This window comes from Lepidochelys kempii, chromosome 7 (genome assembly GCF_965140265.1).
Source record: "Lepidochelys kempii isolate rLepKem1 chromosome 7, rLepKem1.hap2, whole genome shotgun sequence".
Taxonomy (NCBI): Eukaryota; Metazoa; Chordata; order Testudines; family Cheloniidae; genus Lepidochelys; species Lepidochelys kempii.
In genome coordinates, this window is record NC_133262.1 from 18,964,117 (window position 1) to 18,984,141 (window position 20,025).

The 20,025-nt window shown below is 42.7% G+C and overlaps 1 protein-coding gene across 6 annotated transcripts in view; it reads left to right on the forward strand.

The window, feature by feature from the left end:
* Positions 1-208: 208 nt before the first annotated feature.
* LOC140914124 (cullin-associated NEDD8-dissociated protein 1-like) overlaps positions 209-20,025 on the forward strand; it is a 42,551-nt gene continuing 22,734 nt past the window's right edge. The window contains exons 1-7 of one of the 6 annotated variants that reach the window (XM_073351241.1): positions 210-489; positions 4,420-4,563; positions 13,709-13,863; positions 15,386-15,509; positions 16,163-16,419; positions 17,054-17,159; positions 17,990-18,141. In XM_073351241.1, the coding sequence (XP_073207342.1) occupies positions 422-489; positions 4,420-4,563; positions 13,709-13,863; positions 15,386-15,509; positions 16,163-16,419; positions 17,054-17,159; positions 17,990-18,141 (1,006 nt within the window). In that variant the 5' untranslated portion in view covers positions 210-421. Of the gene's footprint in view, positions 490-3,671; positions 4,068-4,419; positions 4,564-11,855; positions 11,963-13,708; positions 13,864-15,385; positions 15,510-16,162; positions 16,420-17,053; positions 17,160-17,989; positions 18,142-20,025 lie in introns of those variants that run through there. The other 5 variants (XM_073351246.1, XM_073351242.1, XM_073351244.1 and 2 more) reach the window with 5 other exon arrangements.

Here is a 20,025-nt window from a genome sequence, read left to right on the forward strand (position 1 = left end):
CAGTAGTCCGGCAATCGGTAGTGTTGGGAAAGGGAAAAAGTGATGAGTTTAATGGGGCGGGGGGGGGGGGTAAAAGCAGCTGGGGCTGCTGCCCCTTGTCCCTATCCCGCTCCTTGCTGTAACTTGAGAGGCTACGAATAACTGCCGGCAGGTGGCGCCCGTAGCTCAGCAGCCTGGACTCCGGGCTATTTATATCCCATGATTACAGTGCAGGGGCTCAGCTTTTCCAGCGACTTCGAAGGGGGTGGGGGGTAGAGAGGAAAACACCACCCCAGCCTCACTGTGTCCCTTCTGTCGCCATATTCTCCATGCAGATCTCCAGCAAGCAAGCACCCCGGCTCAGGGCAGCACGAAACTTCAACATCCCCTAAAAAATCCAGGCTTTAGTAAGGGGAGCACCTTCTAGGAGCTGCAGGGCAAGATGACTAACGTGTCCTATCACATCTCTAACCTCCTGGAGAAGATGACATCCACTGACAAAGATTTTAGGTAGGATCCCAGCTGCTGTTTGAGATTAGTTTGGGGGAGATCTCGTTAATCGCAACTCACTAGTTAGGGGTAGCAAGGTGCGTATCTGCAAACCCATACAAGGGAGAGATCTTGTTGACTGCAGCTAGTTCAACCCTCCTAGAGTAGAGAGGGGTTGTTTTATTAATTGCAGCTAGTACAAAACCCGAAAAAAGAGGAGGTGTCAATTGCAAAGTTCCTTAAGGGTCAGCTGCAATCAGTGCAATCTCCCCGCCCCCCAAAGGGTGAGGAATCTGCTGTATGTTCTGGGATTGATTAGTAAACACATGAATGCCCAAACGAAGGGCTCCGTGGTTGGTGGTGGGGAAACAAGCTAAGTTTTTTTTAGTTTATCTTACAAGTGGTTAGAGATTTTGCTCTTATTTTATAGAACTCTCTCCCTCTCAACCTCCACCCCCCCATGCCCGAATTGGGGCCTGAGGGGCACTGGACAGCAGCAGCTAGGGGAGAAAAAATCCTAATCAGCTGCTATTATCTGGGAAAATATCTGCTGTGTGTTCTGTGCTGTTCAAGAAAAATAAAAAGGCATATGAGGCCTTCTTTTAAAAGTAGTTGGATGGTGGTGGTCCCTCATCACTGGTTTATTTGTATGTGTTTGGAGGGGGGTGAACAAACCCACTTGGAGTTCAAATAAAGTAATAGTGTAGGACAGTGAATCATCAGTCATAAGCCACAAAAGTGAAGGGGAAAGTTGGTATGGAGTAACACATGTAGCTTTTATTGGCCTGAATAAATGATTAAGTAAAAGGGTAAGATATCCCAACCTGTTAAAGAGGAACTAAGGGTTACTATTATCAGGTAGTTAGGGGCCCAAAATACAGATTTTTTTTTATGTTAAAAACAGAATTTATTATTTTTTAAAATATGCGTCTACAACTTAAACATTGCAGCATTGTGCTAGAGAACCCTAAGTGAAGCTGACTAGAAGGAAACACGCAATTGTCTCTTTTAATTGTCCAAAAAGAGAGAAATACCTAAACTGAACAAATAGTTTAATAATGAGATAAGCAAATTAAAACAACTTCTATTTTAATAACCTCAGGGCCAAAACTATGCCGTAAGTGACTTCTGTTGGCATCAGTGGGATTTGTTCTAGAGTATCAAAGAGCAGATCTTAAAATAGAATTTGATCCTAAAATATTATTAGTAGCTTGTTCAGATTTTTAAAATGATTTTATTTTAATTAAAGGTCCTTTTAAATTAAGTAGTAATTGTCCTGTGTGTGTATCCTCTTACCATCCATTCATGCAGTTGGATTTTGAAATACTTCTTTAAGGAGTACTTTAATTTTATTGGTCATGGTTTTGTCATGTTTTATGTGCAGCATTTTGCCTTTGAAAAGTGTTTTATGGAACTGCAGTAAAGTGTAGCACATGTACCCAAGGATATGGATACAGTATTACAGGTTTTCGCTGTGCTCAAATCCTTTATTTTTAAACTATATTGGCATGTTGAGGAAATATTTTGTTTCCACTAAAATACTTCTCTAAATGGACCAAGATGCTCAGCTGCTTTTATTCTTTTGGGTATATATGTTTCTGGAAAGGCAAATAAACCTTGTTAGACTTTGGAGTCAGTGGTATTCAAGGTGCTCTATAAATAAAATGTAATAGGTGTGTTTAAAAAATGTGCTGATTCACTATGAAAGATTTTTACTCTATTGCAATTCTGCCAACTGTACCCCTGCCCCCAGCCAGAATGGGTAATGTTTATGCCAGATAGGAAGGTTTGAGGTACTTCATAAGAGAGAGGTTTTTTTATTTTTATTTATAGTAGTATAACTTCTAGAAGACATGTCTACGTTTTTTGATGATAAAATGGATTTTTTTTTTCCCCCCAATGAAGCTGATGATAGAGCAGCTTCATTAGCTCTTATTCAGGATCTTTACATGTGTTGTCATGCTTTGTGCAGACTTCCAATTTAAAATGGAGCTAAATAGTCCTTGCTTAATCAAAAATAAAGTCAAATATTGTTTAAATTGTAGATCAGTAATTCCTTTAATTCTCTCATCTTCAATTTCTGGCTGGTGATCTAAGAGTCTCTTATCCCAGATGTAGTTATTTTGCTACTCAAGCACAGGCTTACACACCAAAGACATGGCAAAACTATTGCGGTAGCATTTTTAAATGCTGAACATGCTGATTGGAAGCTTGATTTTTAAAATGTAGCTTAAGCAGCTTGTGAAATGAAAGGGAGTTATTTCCATTTAGTCCCTTTTGGATATTTATCCATGTTATAAAATTACACTCACTAATAGGGAGCTGCAATTCTAAGGATTTTCTGAACCTGGAGGCCAAATATTTGGTTTCATTTGTGAAAAGATGTGCATCTGAAAGTCATCCATCTAGCTGAACGTTAAATCTAAATAACTAGTGGCAATAAGGAATAAAGTCATCATGAATGGCTGCTTCTCACATGTGGGATATGAGAAGGATCAGTATTGGGAACTGTGATGTAGATATTGATGATTTGGGGTACAGGTAGCCTGGAAAAATGTGTCTCTTGCACTAGTGCAGCTTCACTAGTGCGAGCAACAGTAGAAGCTGTAGCCTAGGTAGAGTGCCTTGTATCTCATAACCCGGGATGGTAAAAGAGCCTACATCCTGACTACAGTACAGCTTTCAATATTAGTAGCATTGGTGGGGCTACAGTGGTGCAGAAAAACACATTTTTTCAGTATAGATAAGGCCTCTAAGGAGGAAGTAAACAAGAGAGGAGGTTAAATTTTTTGATGATACAACAAACCATTCAGATTTTTGAAGAATACAAGACACTCCAGAAGGAAATAAACAAACTGAGTGACTAGACTGAACAATAGAAGTTTAAATATAGCCTAGATCAGTATTTCTCAGTGACTGGCCCATGCGGCGCCAGTCCCTGGGATCTCCCTGGCACATTTTAGGAAGGCAACAAGCTGGTCCCTGGTATCAAAAAGGTTGAGAAACACTAGCCTAGATAACTTTAAAGTGCACTTCTAGTCTGAGGACTATTTTCCACTGAATGCATCCGACGAAGTGAGCTGTAGCCCACGACAGCTTATGCTCAAATAAATTGGTTAGTCTCTAAAGGTGCTACAAATCCTCCTTTTCTTTTTGCGGATACAGACTAACACGGCTGCTACGCTGAATGCTAGTCTGAGGAGTGATTATGTAAAAGTGGCACTTTCTTTCTCAAGAGATTTTCTCTCTGTGTAATCAGCATACTATCCGCTTGTTTGCGTGATTAAAATAAGTTTTTACTCTGTCAACTTTGCAAGAGAGTGAGCTAGCTTTTATTTTGTCTCCTGCATTATCAACAGAATTGTTAGCAAAGGTACAGTTGTCGGACCATCTTCTGCCCTCAGTTTTATAGTTGTGCCTCAGTGAAACTGAAGGCAGAATCTGGCTGTCAGAAGTTTTATGACTAGTAATGATGAGTAAGCTAGAAAGAGCCTATCTGGATTTTCAGATCCCAGGCTGACTTTTGCAGGACTGGCAATTAGAAAACACATTTTGTTCTCGTAACCCGAGACCATTCCATCTGGAAACATTGAGACAAAGTACATGTGGAATGCCACAATACCATTTTTGTAGAGTCATGTTTCAGAGCAGATCTGAGGGGAGAGAATAACTTAAAATTCTCCTGTGTCTTGTCTCACTTTGTTCTGAACTAGCTGAATTCTTTGCCACCAATTCCTTCTGCCTGAGTTCCCCCACTTGTCCAAACGGGGGATGGAGGAACTACTTTCTTAACTAATTCACAGGAGGGTTGTGAGGATTAATTAGTTAGTGTTTAAGTGCTTTCCATATTTGTGCCATGTGAATACTAAATTTTATCCTCTGCACTGATCTCTGTGAAATGTATCTGTGTTTACATACTGGTCAACCTATTGTTGATATTCTTTGTTTCAGATTTATGGCCACCAATGACCTGATGATGGAACTGCAGAAAGATTCCATAAAGCTGGATGAAGACAGTGAGAAGAAAGTTGTGAAAATGCTTTTAAAATTGCTTGAGGACAAAAACGGGGAGGTGCAGAACTTGGCTGTCAAGTGGTAAGAGCCTCTATATGGAGTAACACACATACTAGTAGCAATGAAACTGTCAAATAATCCAGAAAATTCTTTAGAATAGAGCCCTAGGTATACAGTGTCTTATAGCTTCCTTTCAGAGTAGCAGCCACGTTAGTCGTATTCGCAAAAAGAAAAGGAGGACTTGTGGCACCTTAGAGACTAACCAATTTATTTGCGCATAAGCTTTCGTGAGCTACAGCTCACTTCATCGGATGCATACTGTGGAAAGCATAGAAGATCTTTTTATACACCCATTTTTTTCATGCTTTGTGTGTATAAAAAGATCTCCTCTACTTTCCACAGTATACATCCGATGAAGTGAGCTGTAGCTCACGAAAGCTCATGCTCAGATAAATTGGTTAGTCAATAAGGTGCCACAAGTCCTCCTTTTCTTTTTGCGAATACAAACTAACATGGCTGTTACTCTGAACACTATAACAAGAGAGTGATCATTTAAGGTGAGCTATTACCAGCAGGAGAACGGGGTGGAGGTGGGGGAGCGGGAAACGTTTTGTAGTGATAATCAAGGTGGGCCATTTCCAGCAGTTGACAAGAACGTCTGAGGAACAGTGGGGGGTGGAGGGGGGGAATAAACATTGGGAAATAGTTTTACTTTGTGTAATGACCCATCCACTCCCAGTCTTTATTCGAGCCTAAGTTAATTGTATCCAGTTTGCAAATTAATTCCAATTCAGCAGTCTCTCGTTGGAGTCTGTTTTTGAAGTTTTTTTTGTTGAAGAATTGCAACTTTTAGGTCTGTAATCGAGTGACCAAAGAGATTGAAGTGTTCTCCAACTGGTTTATGAATGTTATAATTCTTGACGTCTGATTTGTGTCCATTTATTCTTTTACGTAGAGACTGTCCAGTTTGACCAATGTACATGGCAGAGGGGCATTGCTGGCACATGATGGCATATATCACATTGGTAGATGTGCAGGTGAACGAGTCTCTACATGCAACTACAGCATTTGCTCAAGAAACTTCCTGAAAAAGCACAAGATCAAATCCGTACAGACACACCCCTGGAACCCCGACCTGGGATATTCTATCTACTACCCAAGATCCATAAACCTGGAAATCCTGGGCGCCCCATCATCTCAGGCATTGGCACCCTGACAGCAGGATTGTCTGGCTATGTAGACTCCCTCCTCAGGCCCTACACTACCAGCACTCCCAGCTACCTTCGAGACACCACTGATTTCCTGAGGAAACTTCAATCCATCGGTGATCTTCCTGATAACACCATCCTGGCCGCTATGGATGTAGAAGCCCTCTACACCAACATTCCACACAAAGATGGACTACAAGCCGTCAAGAACACTATCCCCGATAATGTCACGGCTAACCTGGTGGCTGAACTTTGTGACTTTGTCCTTACCCATAACTATTTTACATTTGGGGACAATGTATACCTTCAGATCAGCGGCACTGCTATGGGTACCCGCATGGCCCCACAGTATGCCAACATTTTTATAGCTGATTTAGAACAACGCTTCCTCAGCTCTCGTCCCCTAAAGCCCCTACTCTACTTGCGCTATATTGATGACATCTTCATCATCTGGACCCATGGAAAAGAAGCCCTTGAGGAATTCCACCATGATTTCAACAATTTCCATCCCACCATCAACCTCAGCCTGGTCCAGTCCACACAAGAGATCCACTTTCTGGACACTACAGTGCTAATAAACAGTGGTCACATAAACACCACCCTATACCGGAAACCTACTGACCGCTATTCCTACCTACGTGCCTCCAGCTTTCACCCTGACCATACCACACGATCCATCGTCTACAGCCAAGCTCTGCGATACAACCGCATTTGCTCCAACCCCTCAGACAGAGACAAACACCTACAAGATCTCTGTCAAGCTTTCTTACAACTACAATACCCACCTGCGGAAGTGAAGAAACAGATTGATAGAGCCAGAAGAGTTCCCAGAAGTTACCTACTACAGGACAGGCCTAACAAAGAAAATAACAGAACGCCACTAGCCGTCACCTTCAGCCCCCAACTAAAACCCCTCCAACGCATTATCAAGGATCTACAACCTATCCTAAAGGATGACCCAACACTCTCACAAATCTTGGGAGACAGGCCAGTCCTTGCCTACAGACAGCCCCGCAACCTGAAGCAAATACTCACCAACAACCACATACCACGCAACAGAACCACTAACCCAGGAACTTATCCTTGCAACAAAGCCCGTTGCCAATTGTGCCCACATATCTATTCAGGGGACACCATCACAGGGCCTAATAACATCAGCCACACTATCAGAGGCTCATTCACCTGCACATCCACCAATGTGATATATGCCATCATGTGCCAGCAATGCCCCTCTGCCATTTACATTGGTCAAACTGGACAGTCTCTACGTAAAAGAATAAATGGACACAAATCAGATGTCAAGAATTATAACATTCATAAACCAGTCGGAGAACACTTCAGTCTCTCTGGTCACGCAATCACAGACATGAAGGTCGCTATCTTAAAACAAAAAAACTTCAAATCCAGACTCCAGCGAGAAACTGCTGAATTGGAATTCATTTGCAAATTGGATACTATTAATTTAGGCTTAAATAGAGACTGGGAGTGGCTAAGTCATTATGCAAGGTAGCCTATTTCCCCTTGTTTTTTCCTACCCTCCCCCCCCCCCCCCAGACGTTCTGGTTAAACTTGGATTTAAACTTGGAGAGTGGTCAGTTTGGATGAGCTATTGCCAGCAGGAGAGTGAGTTTGTGTGTGTGTGTGTGTGTCCCCGGGAAAAAAAAAGGGGGGGGGCGGGGGTGAGAGAGCCTGGATTTGTGCTGGAAATGGCCCACCTTGATTACCATGCACATTGTAGGGAGAGTGGTCACTTTGGATGAGCTATTGCCAGCAGGAGAGTGAGTTTGTGTGTGTGTTTTTTGGAGGGGGATGAGGGGGTGAGAGAACCTTGATTTGTGCAGGAAATGGCCCACCTTGATTATCATGCACATTGTGTAGAGAGTTGTCACTTTGGATGGGCTATTACCAGCAGGAGAGTGAGTTTGTGTGTGTGTGGGGGGGGGGGGGGGGGGGGTTGAGGGTGAGAAAACCTAGATTTGTGCTGGAAATGGCTCAACTTGATGATCACTTTAGATAAGCTATTACCAGCAGGACAGTGGGGTGGGAGGAGGTATTGTTTCATGTTCTCTGTGTGTATATAAAGTCTGCTGCAGTTTCCACGGTATGCATCCAATGAAGTGAGCTGTAGCTCACGAAAGCTCATGCTCAAATAAATTGGTTAGTCTCTAAGGTGCCACAAGTACTCCTTTTCTTTTTGAGTCTCTGAGAGTGTGACTGATGTGATTAGGCCCTATGATGGTGTCCCCTGAATAGATATGTGGACACATTTGGCAACGGGCTTTGTTGCAAGGATAGGTTCCTGGGTTAGTGGTTCTGTTGTGTGGTGTGTGGTTGCTGGTGAGCATTTGCTTCAGGTTTGGGGGCTGTCTGTAAGCAAGGACTGGCCTGTCTCCCAAGATCTGTGAGAGTGATGGGTCGTCCTTCAGGATAGGTTGTAGATTGAATCTTCCGTATGAATGCTTTCTGTCTGATAAAAGGCAGCGACAGTCTCTAGTTATGGTGAGAGATGTGTGGGTAGGGATGAATGTATAATAGTTTTGTAGGAACAGTAGATGAAACTATCGAAAGGCTTATATTGTAGATTTTGCCATATCTAAACTTGCATCTTTAAAATTTTATTTCTTCAGAGAGGGGTCCAGATAAAAAAAAAAAAAAAGTTTGCAAATGATACCAAGCTTGGAGGGGTTGCAAGTGCTTTGGAGGATAGGATTAAAATGACTTCCTAGGGAGGAGTACTGTAGAAAGGGATCTGGGGGGTCACAGTGGATCACAAGCTAAATATGAGTCAACAGTGTAACACTGTTGCAAAAAAAGAAAACATTCTGGGATGCATTAGCATAGGGGTTCTCAAACTGGGGATCGGGACCCCTCGGGGTGGTGAGGTTATTACATGGGGGAGGGAGGTCGCGATCTGTCAGCCTCTACCCCAAACTCCACTTTGCCTCCCGCATTTATAATGGTGTTAAATATATTTAAAAGTGTTTTTAATTTATAAGTGGGGGTCTGTCAAGGTTCCTCCCCCACTCTGAACTCTAGGGTACAGATGTGGGGACCTGCATGAAAAACCTCCTAAGCTTATCTTTACCAGCTTAGGTCAAAACTTCCCCAAGGTACAAAATATTCCACCCGTCGTCCTTGTACTGGCCGCTACCACCACCAAACTAATACTGGTTACTGGGGAAGAGCTGTTTGGATGCGTCCTTCCCCCCAAAATACTTCCCAAAACCTTGCACCCCACTTCCTGGACAAGGTTTGGTAAAAAGCCTCACCAATTTGCCTAGGTGACTACAGACCCAGACCCTTGGATCTTAAGAACAATGAACAATCCTCCCAACACTTGCACCCCCCCTTTCCTGGGAAATGTTGGATAAAAAGCCTCACCAATTTGCATAGGTGACCACAGACCCAAACCCTTGGATCTGAGAACAATGGAAAAGCATTCAGTTTTTTACAAGACTTTTAATAAAAAATAGAAGTAAATAGGAATAAAGAAATCCCCCCTGTAAAATCAGGATGGTAGATATCTTACAGGGTAATTAGATTCGAAAACATAGAGAACCCCTCTAGGCAAAACCTTAAGTTACAAAAAAGATACACAGACAGAAATAGTTATTCTATTCAGCACAATTCTTTTCTCAGCCATTTAAAGAAATCATAATCGAACACATACCTAGCTAGATTACTTACTAAAAGTTCTAAGACTCCATTCCTGGTCTATCCCCGGCAAAGACCCAGCAGACAGACAGACACAGACCCTTTGTTTCTCTCTCTCCTCCCAGCTTTTGAAAGTATCTTGTCTCCTCATTGGTCATTTTGGTCAGGTGCCAGCGAGGTTACCTTTAGCTTCTTAACCCTTACAGGTGAGAGGAGCTTTCCCCTGGCCAGGAGGGATTTCAAAGGGGTTTACCCTTCCCTTTATATTTATGACAGGGTCGTACTCAGAGGCTTACTATGTGAAAGGGGTCACCAGTACAAAAGTTTGAGAACCACTGTATTAACAGGGGTGTTATAAGCAAGACACAAGAAGTAATACTTCCACTCTACTCTGAACTGATTAGGTCTCAGCTGGAGTATTGTGTCCAATTCTGGGTGACACATTTCAGGAAAGATGTAGACAAATTGGAGTAAGTCCATAGAAGAGCAAAAAAATGATTAAAGGTCTAGAAAACATGAGCTATGAAGGACAATTGAAAAAATTGGGTTTGTTTTGTCTGGGGAAGAGAAGACTGATGGGGAACATAACAATTTTCAAGTACATAGAAGGTTGCTAACCTGGAGGAGGGAGAAAAATTGTTCTCGTTAATCTCTGAGGATAGGACAAGAAGCAGTGGTCTTAAACTGTAGCAAGGGCAGTTCAGGTTGGACATTAGGTTCCACCATTGGTTTTGTTCTTACAGGGTAGTTAAGCCCTGGAATAAATTGCTTAAGGAGGTTGTGGAATCTCTGTCACTGGAGATTTTAAAGAGCAGGTTAGACAAACACCTGTCAGGGATGGTCTAAATCTGTGATTCTCAACAAGGGGTACATGTACCCCTGCGGGTACGCGGAGGTCTTCCAGGAAGTACATCAGCTCATTTAGATTTTTGCCTAGGCCACATAAAAGCACTAGCAAAGTCAGTTCAAACTAAAATTTTATGCAGACAGTGATTTGTTTATACTTTTATGTATACTATATCAGCATGTCTCTCAGACTGTGGGCGAGTTCATTTTAATGGGGTCGCCAGTGTTAGACTCACTGGTGCCCAGGGCAGAAAGCCAAAGCCTGAGCCCTGCCATGCGGGGCTGAAGCCCAAGTTTTTAAGTGAGGTGAAACTTGGGGTACGCAAGACAGATCAGACTCCTGAAAGGGGTACAGTAGTCTGGAAAGGTTGAGAGCCCCTGGTCTAGATCCTACTTAGTCCTGCCTTGAGTACAGGGGACTGAACTAGAAGACTGCTCAAGGTCTCTTCCAGTCCTACGATTCTAGGATTCTGTGGTCAGTATCTTTAACAAGAGATTCCTTCGGATGCTGACAGTCTGGTTAGGCCCAACATCTGATCTGTGTGGCCTATACAGGGCACAGGACTGGGTTTCAGGAGACCTCTTGTCTCTTCCTGGATAGTCCGTGAGCTTTTTGTTTGATCCAGGCAAATCATGTAATTTCTGTGTCTTGGTTTCCCTATATGTAAAATAGGGATAACCGGTACTGTGAGATTCATGGACAAAAAGCGCTTACATTAGTGCTTATATTACTTTTCAAACTTTCGTATTTCAGAAGACTCATTTGGCTTCTAAATAGCTATTTTTGCCTCGATCACTGAATTAAAAAAAAAAAAAGTTCCTACCAAAAAACAGGCTACATGTGAGCTCACAGTGTTAACTTTAACAAATGCTTTATTCTGTCAGCAGGTCCATGCCCCACTCTGTCATGGTTCTGATACACCAAAAAGGAAATACATGTAGGTTCATACAGATTCTGCACAATTAGCATCACAACAAGGAAAAATACAAGGTTTGCCAAATAGACAAGGATAAAACACTGTAGGTAAAGATACTTTTTGTTTTTAGGCTTTCAGGGAATTTTATCTGCTATGGACAGTCACAAATATTGTAACAAAATACATAACAGTGACACTTTCTAATGTAAACATTCTTAATAGTCAGATTGTTTACATGATGAATTCTTAATAGAAGGGTCCCATTCAGTTGCCTTTGAAATCAAAGGGAATGTTACTTTTGCTTCAGTGGGAACCAGATCTGGCTCCACTTGTGTATCTGAATAAACTTTAGTAAGATTGGGATATGTTGATGGAGGCTACATGGTGCTGCGCAGGGTTTTGGACTCTCCGGAACAATTGGCACTCTTTCTTTATGAGCTAGATTCACAGCTGACTTTGATAAGAGTCCCAAGGAAACGGCAGTCATACGGTTTTACCATAATACAATGCAGGATACTAAGCCTAAAATTCCAGTCCCAGTTCATGTGAAGCATTACTATTCTTGAAAAATGAGTTTGTCTTACAAGTATTATCGACAGTAGCAAAAAGTGTGGCAAAGTAATCCTCTTTCTCTCACCATGTGCACGTAGTCATGTTTGTAGCCAATTGAGAGAATACTATTGCTGAGTGTTAAATCTCTGGGGGCTGGTCATCTATGTATTTTTACCTTGGAATAACATCTTGGCAGTGTTTCTTTAGAACCCTGTTGAGCAAGATGGCTGTACTGCACATCAACCTCCCCCTCCCCCGGCCAGCTGCTAAATTCTGATAAGTTTTGCACATGGAAAGCGCAAGGTATGTTTTACTCAGATTGGATGCCTGACTTTATAATAGAGGAAAGAGACCAAGTCTAGTCTCTGTATGGAAGATGGTGAGCACAAACAAGCACAGTGACCCCCTCTAACATTCTGCATCTGAACTGGAATTCAAAATGGCAGCAGCTGTTCTTGCATCAGACTGGGAGACTCCTTCACATTTAAAGATGCATACACAGAAAACAGTATGACCTCATCTTTCATGTACTACAGATTTCTTAATTGATAAACAGGTTACACAAAGGGGCATGTTATGGATTAAGTCCCCATACTATGCCCACAGGAAATACTAGAAAGTAGTTGGAGAACCTGATAGTTTAGCTTGTATTCAGGCCAAACTCCCATTGAAGTCCTTCCCCAAATAAAGCCTGCAGCATCTGGCTCATGGTGTTTCTCTGTAAACAAGATGCTCAATTCTGTGAGTTACTTTCCCAGTGAGTCCTGTGGAAGGTGGAAGAATGGCCTTGCAATTAAGGCACAGGACTAGGGGGTTCTCTTACTGATACTGCTGCTGACTTGTGTGAGCTTGAGCAAATCACTTACGCTATAAGAAGTACAATGTATTATTACTATTAGAGTTGGGCTAAACATATTTTCTGTGAATGTTCATTTCAATAAAAAATTGAATTTTCTTTGTTTGCATTCCTTTCTGTTTGTATTTTCTGAATGTTCTCTAAACCAGATTTGTTAGTGGAATGTTTGTGGAAACAACTAATTGTCATGACATAGTATAAAATATTCATGGAAGATGAATAATTTTAAATTCAGAAACTTGAAATCTGATTTGAAGAGTTACCTTCATCTGATTAGAGAACTGAGACGTTACCATGTTACTTGTCTAATCAAAACTAACTAACACAGCTCAAACTTTGAATATAAAATATTTGCAACTAACTGCTCGTAAACACCCTACTGGCAATTATTGCACATGTAATTTTGAATAGTGGATTCATTAGAGACAATCTCATGTTGTTACTGACATAAGAGAGGAAAATGAATACTGGATTTGGTTAATCAGCTCTTGTTCTTACACTGTACAGAGGCAGAGTTCTCAGTCCGCATAGCAGTGGGCAACAGGAGGTAAATTACACATGGAAATATTAATGTTATTTTTAGACTGGTCAGTTTTGGCACCTTTTAAAACATGACTATAGATTTCAGTGTTAAAAGAACTAACATGGCTGCCTTGTCATAATTCAGTCTATTAGCTATTAAACTGCACATTCAATTAAGAAAATCTTATTTGGTATAAATAACTTGCCCTCCCCCTCCATATTTCCAATAGACTAATTGATGTTCTCCACTATGGATCTGATAATGACTTTAATGGGTCTTTAGTGATTTAGTTGGTGTTGGTCCTGCTTTGAGCAGGGGGTTGGACTAGATGACCTCTCTCTCTCTTCCAATCCTAATCTTTTATGATTCCATTGACTTCAGTGGGCTTTGGATCAGACCCTATCTGATGTGCTAACTAGCTAGGAATATGAAGTATGATGAGTAGATTTCTGACAGACCATCTGACATCAGTTTTTGATTTTAAACATGTTTCAATAATGATGGTAGTGTTTGTGACATTAGATCTGGTGCCCCCCTTATCTTAAAGAAATCTGAAGGACTACATCTGAAATCCAACACCAACCAGATCATCCTTCCTTTTGACATGAAGTGTGGTTTCTAGACAATGGTTTTCTTCACATTTGGTCTGTCTTCTTTTTTCCTTCTGTAGTTTGGGCCCTTTGGTCAGCAAAGTGAAAGAATATCAGGTAGAAACTATTGTGGACTCTCTGTGTACAAACATGTTATCAGACAAGGAACAACTTCGGGATATCTCCAGCATTGGTCTGAAAACGGTCATTTCAGAGCTGCCTCCAGCGTCTACCGGTAAAATTCTTCCCTGAAATATGGTAAAATCTACTACAGCCTTTAGGAAGCAGAGTTCAGAACCTGTAGTTTTATGGGATTCCCTCTCCCCCAGCCCAGTGCTGTTAGTAATGGTGGGCACAGGCATAGGGAATTACAATGTAATGAATAAAGAGTTGAAGATGCTAATAAAATTGATTAAAGACAGGACTTGAAACAAAACCCTAGATCTGATCACCCGCAAAATGGGGGTGCTTGAAATGTGAACCTTCATCTTCTAACGTTTGCAACTGACCCCTGTCTGCATAATAGTCCGAAATCATAAACCCTGGATTCAAATGTTGTTGCTTGGGACCATCACTGAGAGAGTCTATACTAAAGTCTAGCAGGGCTGCTCACGGTCTGGTTCCCACAAATGGTGAATCTGATGTCTTCTGGATCTTAGCAGCACTGATATATTCACTACCTTTATGTACAGTCTGTTTCACTGCCTGTGTCTTTTTACTATTGACAGCCTCTCCAGGCTGCCTCTTTTGCCCAGTTTCTTTAGCCATGGCACAAAAAAAGCATACTGGGCTGGGTTTCCAGTAAACACAATAGTAGTTCTTCAATAATATATCTCTTAAGTGCACAGAGATTTGTGCTGTCTCTTCAGCAGTCTCTGTGCTTTGATGCCATCTCTCATGCATCTGGCAACTCCAAACACCCCCCCCACCCCCACTCTGCATAGCAGGAGCCAAAGCGGCATTGCTGTCTTTGACTTTGAGCTGGCAGTTGTACTGGATGGAATTATTTTTCATGCAGATAGCTTTCAAGCTCTGTTTACAAACGCTGCTAAATTTTAAATACTTGAGAGCCATAGTTTTAGAGACCTTTCATTTGTGTATGTCACACGAACTGAAATAGTCTTACTGTAGTAACTGGGAATAGATTACCTGAGCCTTCTTCCCAAGGGTTGGGCCCGGTACTCCATGTGCGGGGACAGAAGAGGGAGGAGGGGAGACTTCATCGCTTGCTGCTTTCACCTCTGACCCCACTGACATTGGTGCTCAAGTGTCGGATTGGGGTGGGGAGGTGATTGGGGCTGGAAAAAGTGGAGCCAGGAAGCAGGTCTTCCTGCAGCATGCTGCTCTCTAAACATACCCTCTCCATGCAGAAATTAATGATGTTCCTAGCAGCATTTACTTCTGTTCTGGGCCTGCACCCAACTGAGGGAGGTCATGGTATTTCCTGGGCAGAGGAACCAATGGGAGCATTGCTTTTCAGGCAGCCGTGTTACTTGGAGATGGAGGAGCCCAGGCATCACCAGGGAGAAGCAGCCTCCCTTTCCCACAAGGGTAGCATTAGTTGACCATTCCACTCCCTTAGTCTTCCTCTGGTGACTTTTTTTGACTGGGAGAGACCATTATGGCCAATAGTAACTTAGCCACCTGCTGTGGACGAGTCCACATGTATGCTGCTGTGCATTATAACCTCTGAGTATCAGGGAGGAAAAAGTGGTTTTGAAAACAAAAAGTTGACCAAAGGTCATCTCTTTTCTTAGGTTCCACAATGACAGCCAATGTGTGCAAAAAGATCACGGCCCAGCTAACTGGAGCCATTGGGAAACAAGAGGATGTATCTGTGCAGTTAGAGGCTCTTGACATCCTGTCAGATATGTTGAGCAGGTATGAAAGGATTTCCTCCAAGCAGCTGTGTATGGCAGGGGGGCTGCACAGTGTGTTTGCTTGTGATTTTTGTGTTACTTGGAGGACTAAAACATTAAAGGATTGGGATTGGTGCCAGTTGGGAAGTGTCTGGGCAGGTCTTATCACCTAGCTGAGCTAAGAGAATGTACATATGTATCCTTTTACACTTGGAAGGATACTGGTAACATTGCAGGATCATAAGAAACTTCTGGGGAGGTAGGAAGGAGAAGGGCAGAAAGAAGAAAAATTCTATTTTGGAACGTGTGATCTGGTCACACGGTTTCTTTAGCTAGCGGTTTCTCTTATTACATAACACAAGCATAATTCAGAATGACAGCACAGTGGGTAAACTTGTCAGCTGCAGTCAGGATTTTATCACCAAAAACACTGGGCCATGCAAAGACATGTTGTCAAAATCAAAATCTTGTTTCAGGGACAGGGGAAAAATGGATCCTCCCTGTCTTAGCCAGAGCAACTTTAGATTTAATCTAGAACACGCTGTTTGTTTTTTGCTAGAAATGTGCTTGTCCTCATTTATGTAGCTTTCTTTTTTTGCATTTCAGTTACGCCAGCTAAGGAGCCTTCATGCTGAAGATCTAATTTCTTGTGTGTGTGTTGCCTCTGTATTGCAGGTTAGGGGGGATGCTTTACACTTTTCATTCCTCTATCCTGAACTGCCTCCTTCCTCAGCTCAGGAGCCCCAGACTGGCTGTGCGTAAGAGAGCCATCATTGCTCTAGGCTATCTGGTCTTGACGTGCAATGGGAATATCTTCTCAGAACTCATGGAGCACTTGCTAGCTGAACTGAAGAGGAATGAGTCTACTTCTACCACTAGAACGTACATTCAGTGTATCGCGGGTATCAGCAGGCAGGCTGGGCACCGCACAGGTAGGTCCAGTAGCTTGGAATGATAGCTACAAAGACACATGCACACATATTACATTTTAAAACTGTTCCTATTTAGATATAAAAAGAAATATACTTATTTGTTTTTCTAGTGCACTAGTAGTTAGCACTCTGCAATTCGTTGCAGGGTTCCCACTTCTGGTTCTCAGATCTCCACCCAGACCTCAGGGGAGGGCACACTGGATCTCAGTGCTTGGCTGTGCTTCTATAGGGTCTTTCATTTCAAGATCTTGCAGGAGCACTTCCAAAACACTAATTAATTAATCCTCACAGCACCCCTTTTTGGAAGCTCAGCATTATTAACCTCATTTTACACATGACGAAATGGAGGCACAGAGTATTTGAGTGACTTGCCAGAGGTGCTATCCCATCTGGGATTACACCCCCAGAGTTCCTCAGACCATTAGATCATCTCTGTCTCTCCATAACTCCTTTGTATGAAAATGGGGTGGTTCTTCTGTTGAAATTGTTTGGCAGGCTGTTCACGACGCATAACCAGCGAGATCCAGGTAAAGAATGCTCTGCCTGGAACTGGCTGGCTGGTAACTAGGCTCTCACTTTACCAGTCAGCTCAAGTGGGAGCAATTTCCCCTGCTGTTTACTTTGTCTCTTTCAGGAGAGTATCTGGAGAAGATCATCCCATTAGTTGTTCGGTACTGTAACGTGGAGGATGATGAGCTGAGGGAATACTGCTTTCAGGCCTTCGAGTCTTTTGTGAGAAGGTGTGTGCCCTCGAGTAATCTGTGCTTTATTTCTATTTCATTGCCCTTCTCTGGGAAGTGCATGTGCAAAGGGGTCTGAGGAAAAACTAAGCTGAGTGGAATATTTTCCTAAATGCATTATTGTGGGAGACAAAGAGATACAATATCAGTCCAGTAACAAAATCCATCCTTACAAAGTTGGGCTATTCATATATCATCTTGAATGTACGAGGTATTTTACCAAATATGTGAGAGAATCGGTTCTTGACCCAGGAGTTTACAATGATATTTATAAATGATACGGGTATCGTAAGTGGCAGTTTAATACCCACTGTGACTGAACTTCACTTACTGCCGGTTCTTGGAGGACGTTTGAGTCCTTCAGATGACTGGGAAGGAGTTGGCTCAGACTTTTGATGTCCGTAGAAGGGGTGAGAGGTGGGAATGGTGCTTCTTGAGAAGGGACTGCTGTGCAGCAATCTTCATACACTAATTCTGGTGAGAAGGTTGGCCTTGAGGAGATGTGTTAGAGAGCTGCCTACATTTTCCTCCTCTCGGGGAAGGGGGTGGTGGACTGAACTTGTGGGGGGCATTGTTTTTTTGTTCTAAAGGGAGAACCTCTCAGGTAGTGGAGAATGAGAGTCTGAAGCTCACTTCTTGGAGTCTCACATGGGTACATGACCCTGCTTCATGCACTATGATGAAAGGGAAAATTTACTGTTGAATGCATTTCAATAATATGTGTGTATAGTTGTGTGAAACACTTTGGGATCTTGTGGGATGAATTATGGTGATGGATATAAAAATTACTTACCTCCCATTAATCTTAGGCTTTGTTTTTGTCTTGCTAGGTGTCCAAAGGAAATTGGCCCTCACATCCCTAGTGTGATGGGATTGTGCCTGAAGTACATTACTTATGACCCAAATTACAACTATGACAATGAGGAGGAGGAGGAAGAGGAGGAAATGATGGAAACTGAAAATGGGGAGGATGAAGAGCAAGGTGCCTGCTTGTGAGGATGACTATGATTAGTAGAACTGTTGACATAGTATCCAAGGGGTCCAGTTCTCCCCTCCGCACTCGCACTATGTGGCATTACCTTCTTCCCCACGATATCTGCATTGACCCAAACTAGTGTACAGCTGCTTAGTTCTGTCAGTGGCGTAATTCTAATGATTTCCAAACGTGGGACTTTACAGTTGTGTCTTTCCTGATCCACGTGTCACTGGCATCTCTTGTCATGGAAGGATGGCATTTGCTAGAACGGACACCATAAGCTAGCCTGGCAGAGAGCAAGACTGAAGAGCTGCTGCCTCTGGTGTTTGTGAGTGAATGCAGGTGTCTGTCACGGCATGCCCACAGTCCACCAGCCCTACCACTGGTGTATCTCGATTAGCTCCTGCTCTGCCGCTGTGATTGCCCAAATTCAAAACAATCCCCCCACCAAATGCCAGTGCTGGTTGCAGTCTGCTAAATGGTGCTCAGACTTCCGTTTCCTGCCTTTTGAGTGAGGCTATTTTATATGCATACTACAAGCAGGCAGGTGTCAACTCTATGTCTACACAGCAGCTGGGAGGGAACTTCCCAGCATGGATAGACAGACAATGCTAGCTCTGCTTGTGTGCTAAACATAGCAGTGTGACAGTGGTGGCGTAGGCAGCAGCTCAGGCTGGCCGCCTGAGTACATGCCCAGGAGGTCAGCTGGGATTGTATTCGGGTGGCTAGCCTCAGCCACCACTTGCATTGCTGCAGCCACACTGCAATTTTGAGGTGCTAGCTGAAGCAGAACTAGTGTGTATCTGTCTACCTGAGTTGGGAAGCACCCTCCCAGCTGCGTTGTAGACATTTCCTGGGGCTCTTGGACCCTCTCCTGATGGTCTTTTATTTATCTGGTGGAACTGGCGACTTTAATGCAGCTGCGTGTCTGTATTCCTACCTCGAGGGATTGTTTAGTGCTAGCAGCTCTGTCATGTGTGAAGAGGGGAACTCCTAGTAGCCAATATACAGATTTTGAATGCATCCTGCTGAGGCACTGCGTGCCAAACTCATACCCAAACAGTGCAGTGTAAAATAGTGAAACTAAATCCTAAAAATAAACAAGACCTTGCTACCTTTGGGCTGACCTTGGTTACAACTGACACTGCCTCTGATCCAGGTCTTTTTCAGTAGCTTCTTTTTAAAGGAGTGAGGTGAGGGATAGATTGAGGTGGGAGAGAATCAGTTTCATGCTCTAGGCTCAGGTCATATCAGTTGTACACTTAGTCCATTTCAGGTATTGAATGAGTTCCACAATGTGCCAGTTCTCTCACTGCACAGGGTGTCATGACTCAGAGCAGAAGCTAGAATAATTCAAATGGAAAGTAAGGCACGATTCAAATGTGTAATGGTGAGGGGAGTTAACCATTGGAACAGCATCCAAAGGGATATGATATCTTTTCGTTGCTTGGAGGCTTTGGATTGAGATTGGATGTCTTTCTAAAAGAGCTTCTCCTGCTCATCCACAAGTCATGGGGTAAAATGCAGAAATTGTGGAGTAAAGTGCTGTGACCTCTATTATGTATCATTATGGATGGGCCTAATGGTCACTTCTGGCCTTAAAATAAATGGAACTTGGGACCTTATCCCTCCTTCAAAACACAAGCCCTTACAACATGAGCTAAAGTGGACTCTCCAGTAGCTGTAGTTAACATTAGTGAGACCTTCAGGCACTAGAGGTCTACGGGATTGGATACGTAGTGAATCAATTAGACATTTTATCCACCACAAGGCAGCAGTGACACATACGAGCCACTATAATGCACTGGGTTCTGATGACTATCTGTGGAAATTGTCCAGAATAACCCAAATCTGATTTTTCCCAGAAACATTTTAATTATTGGCATCTGT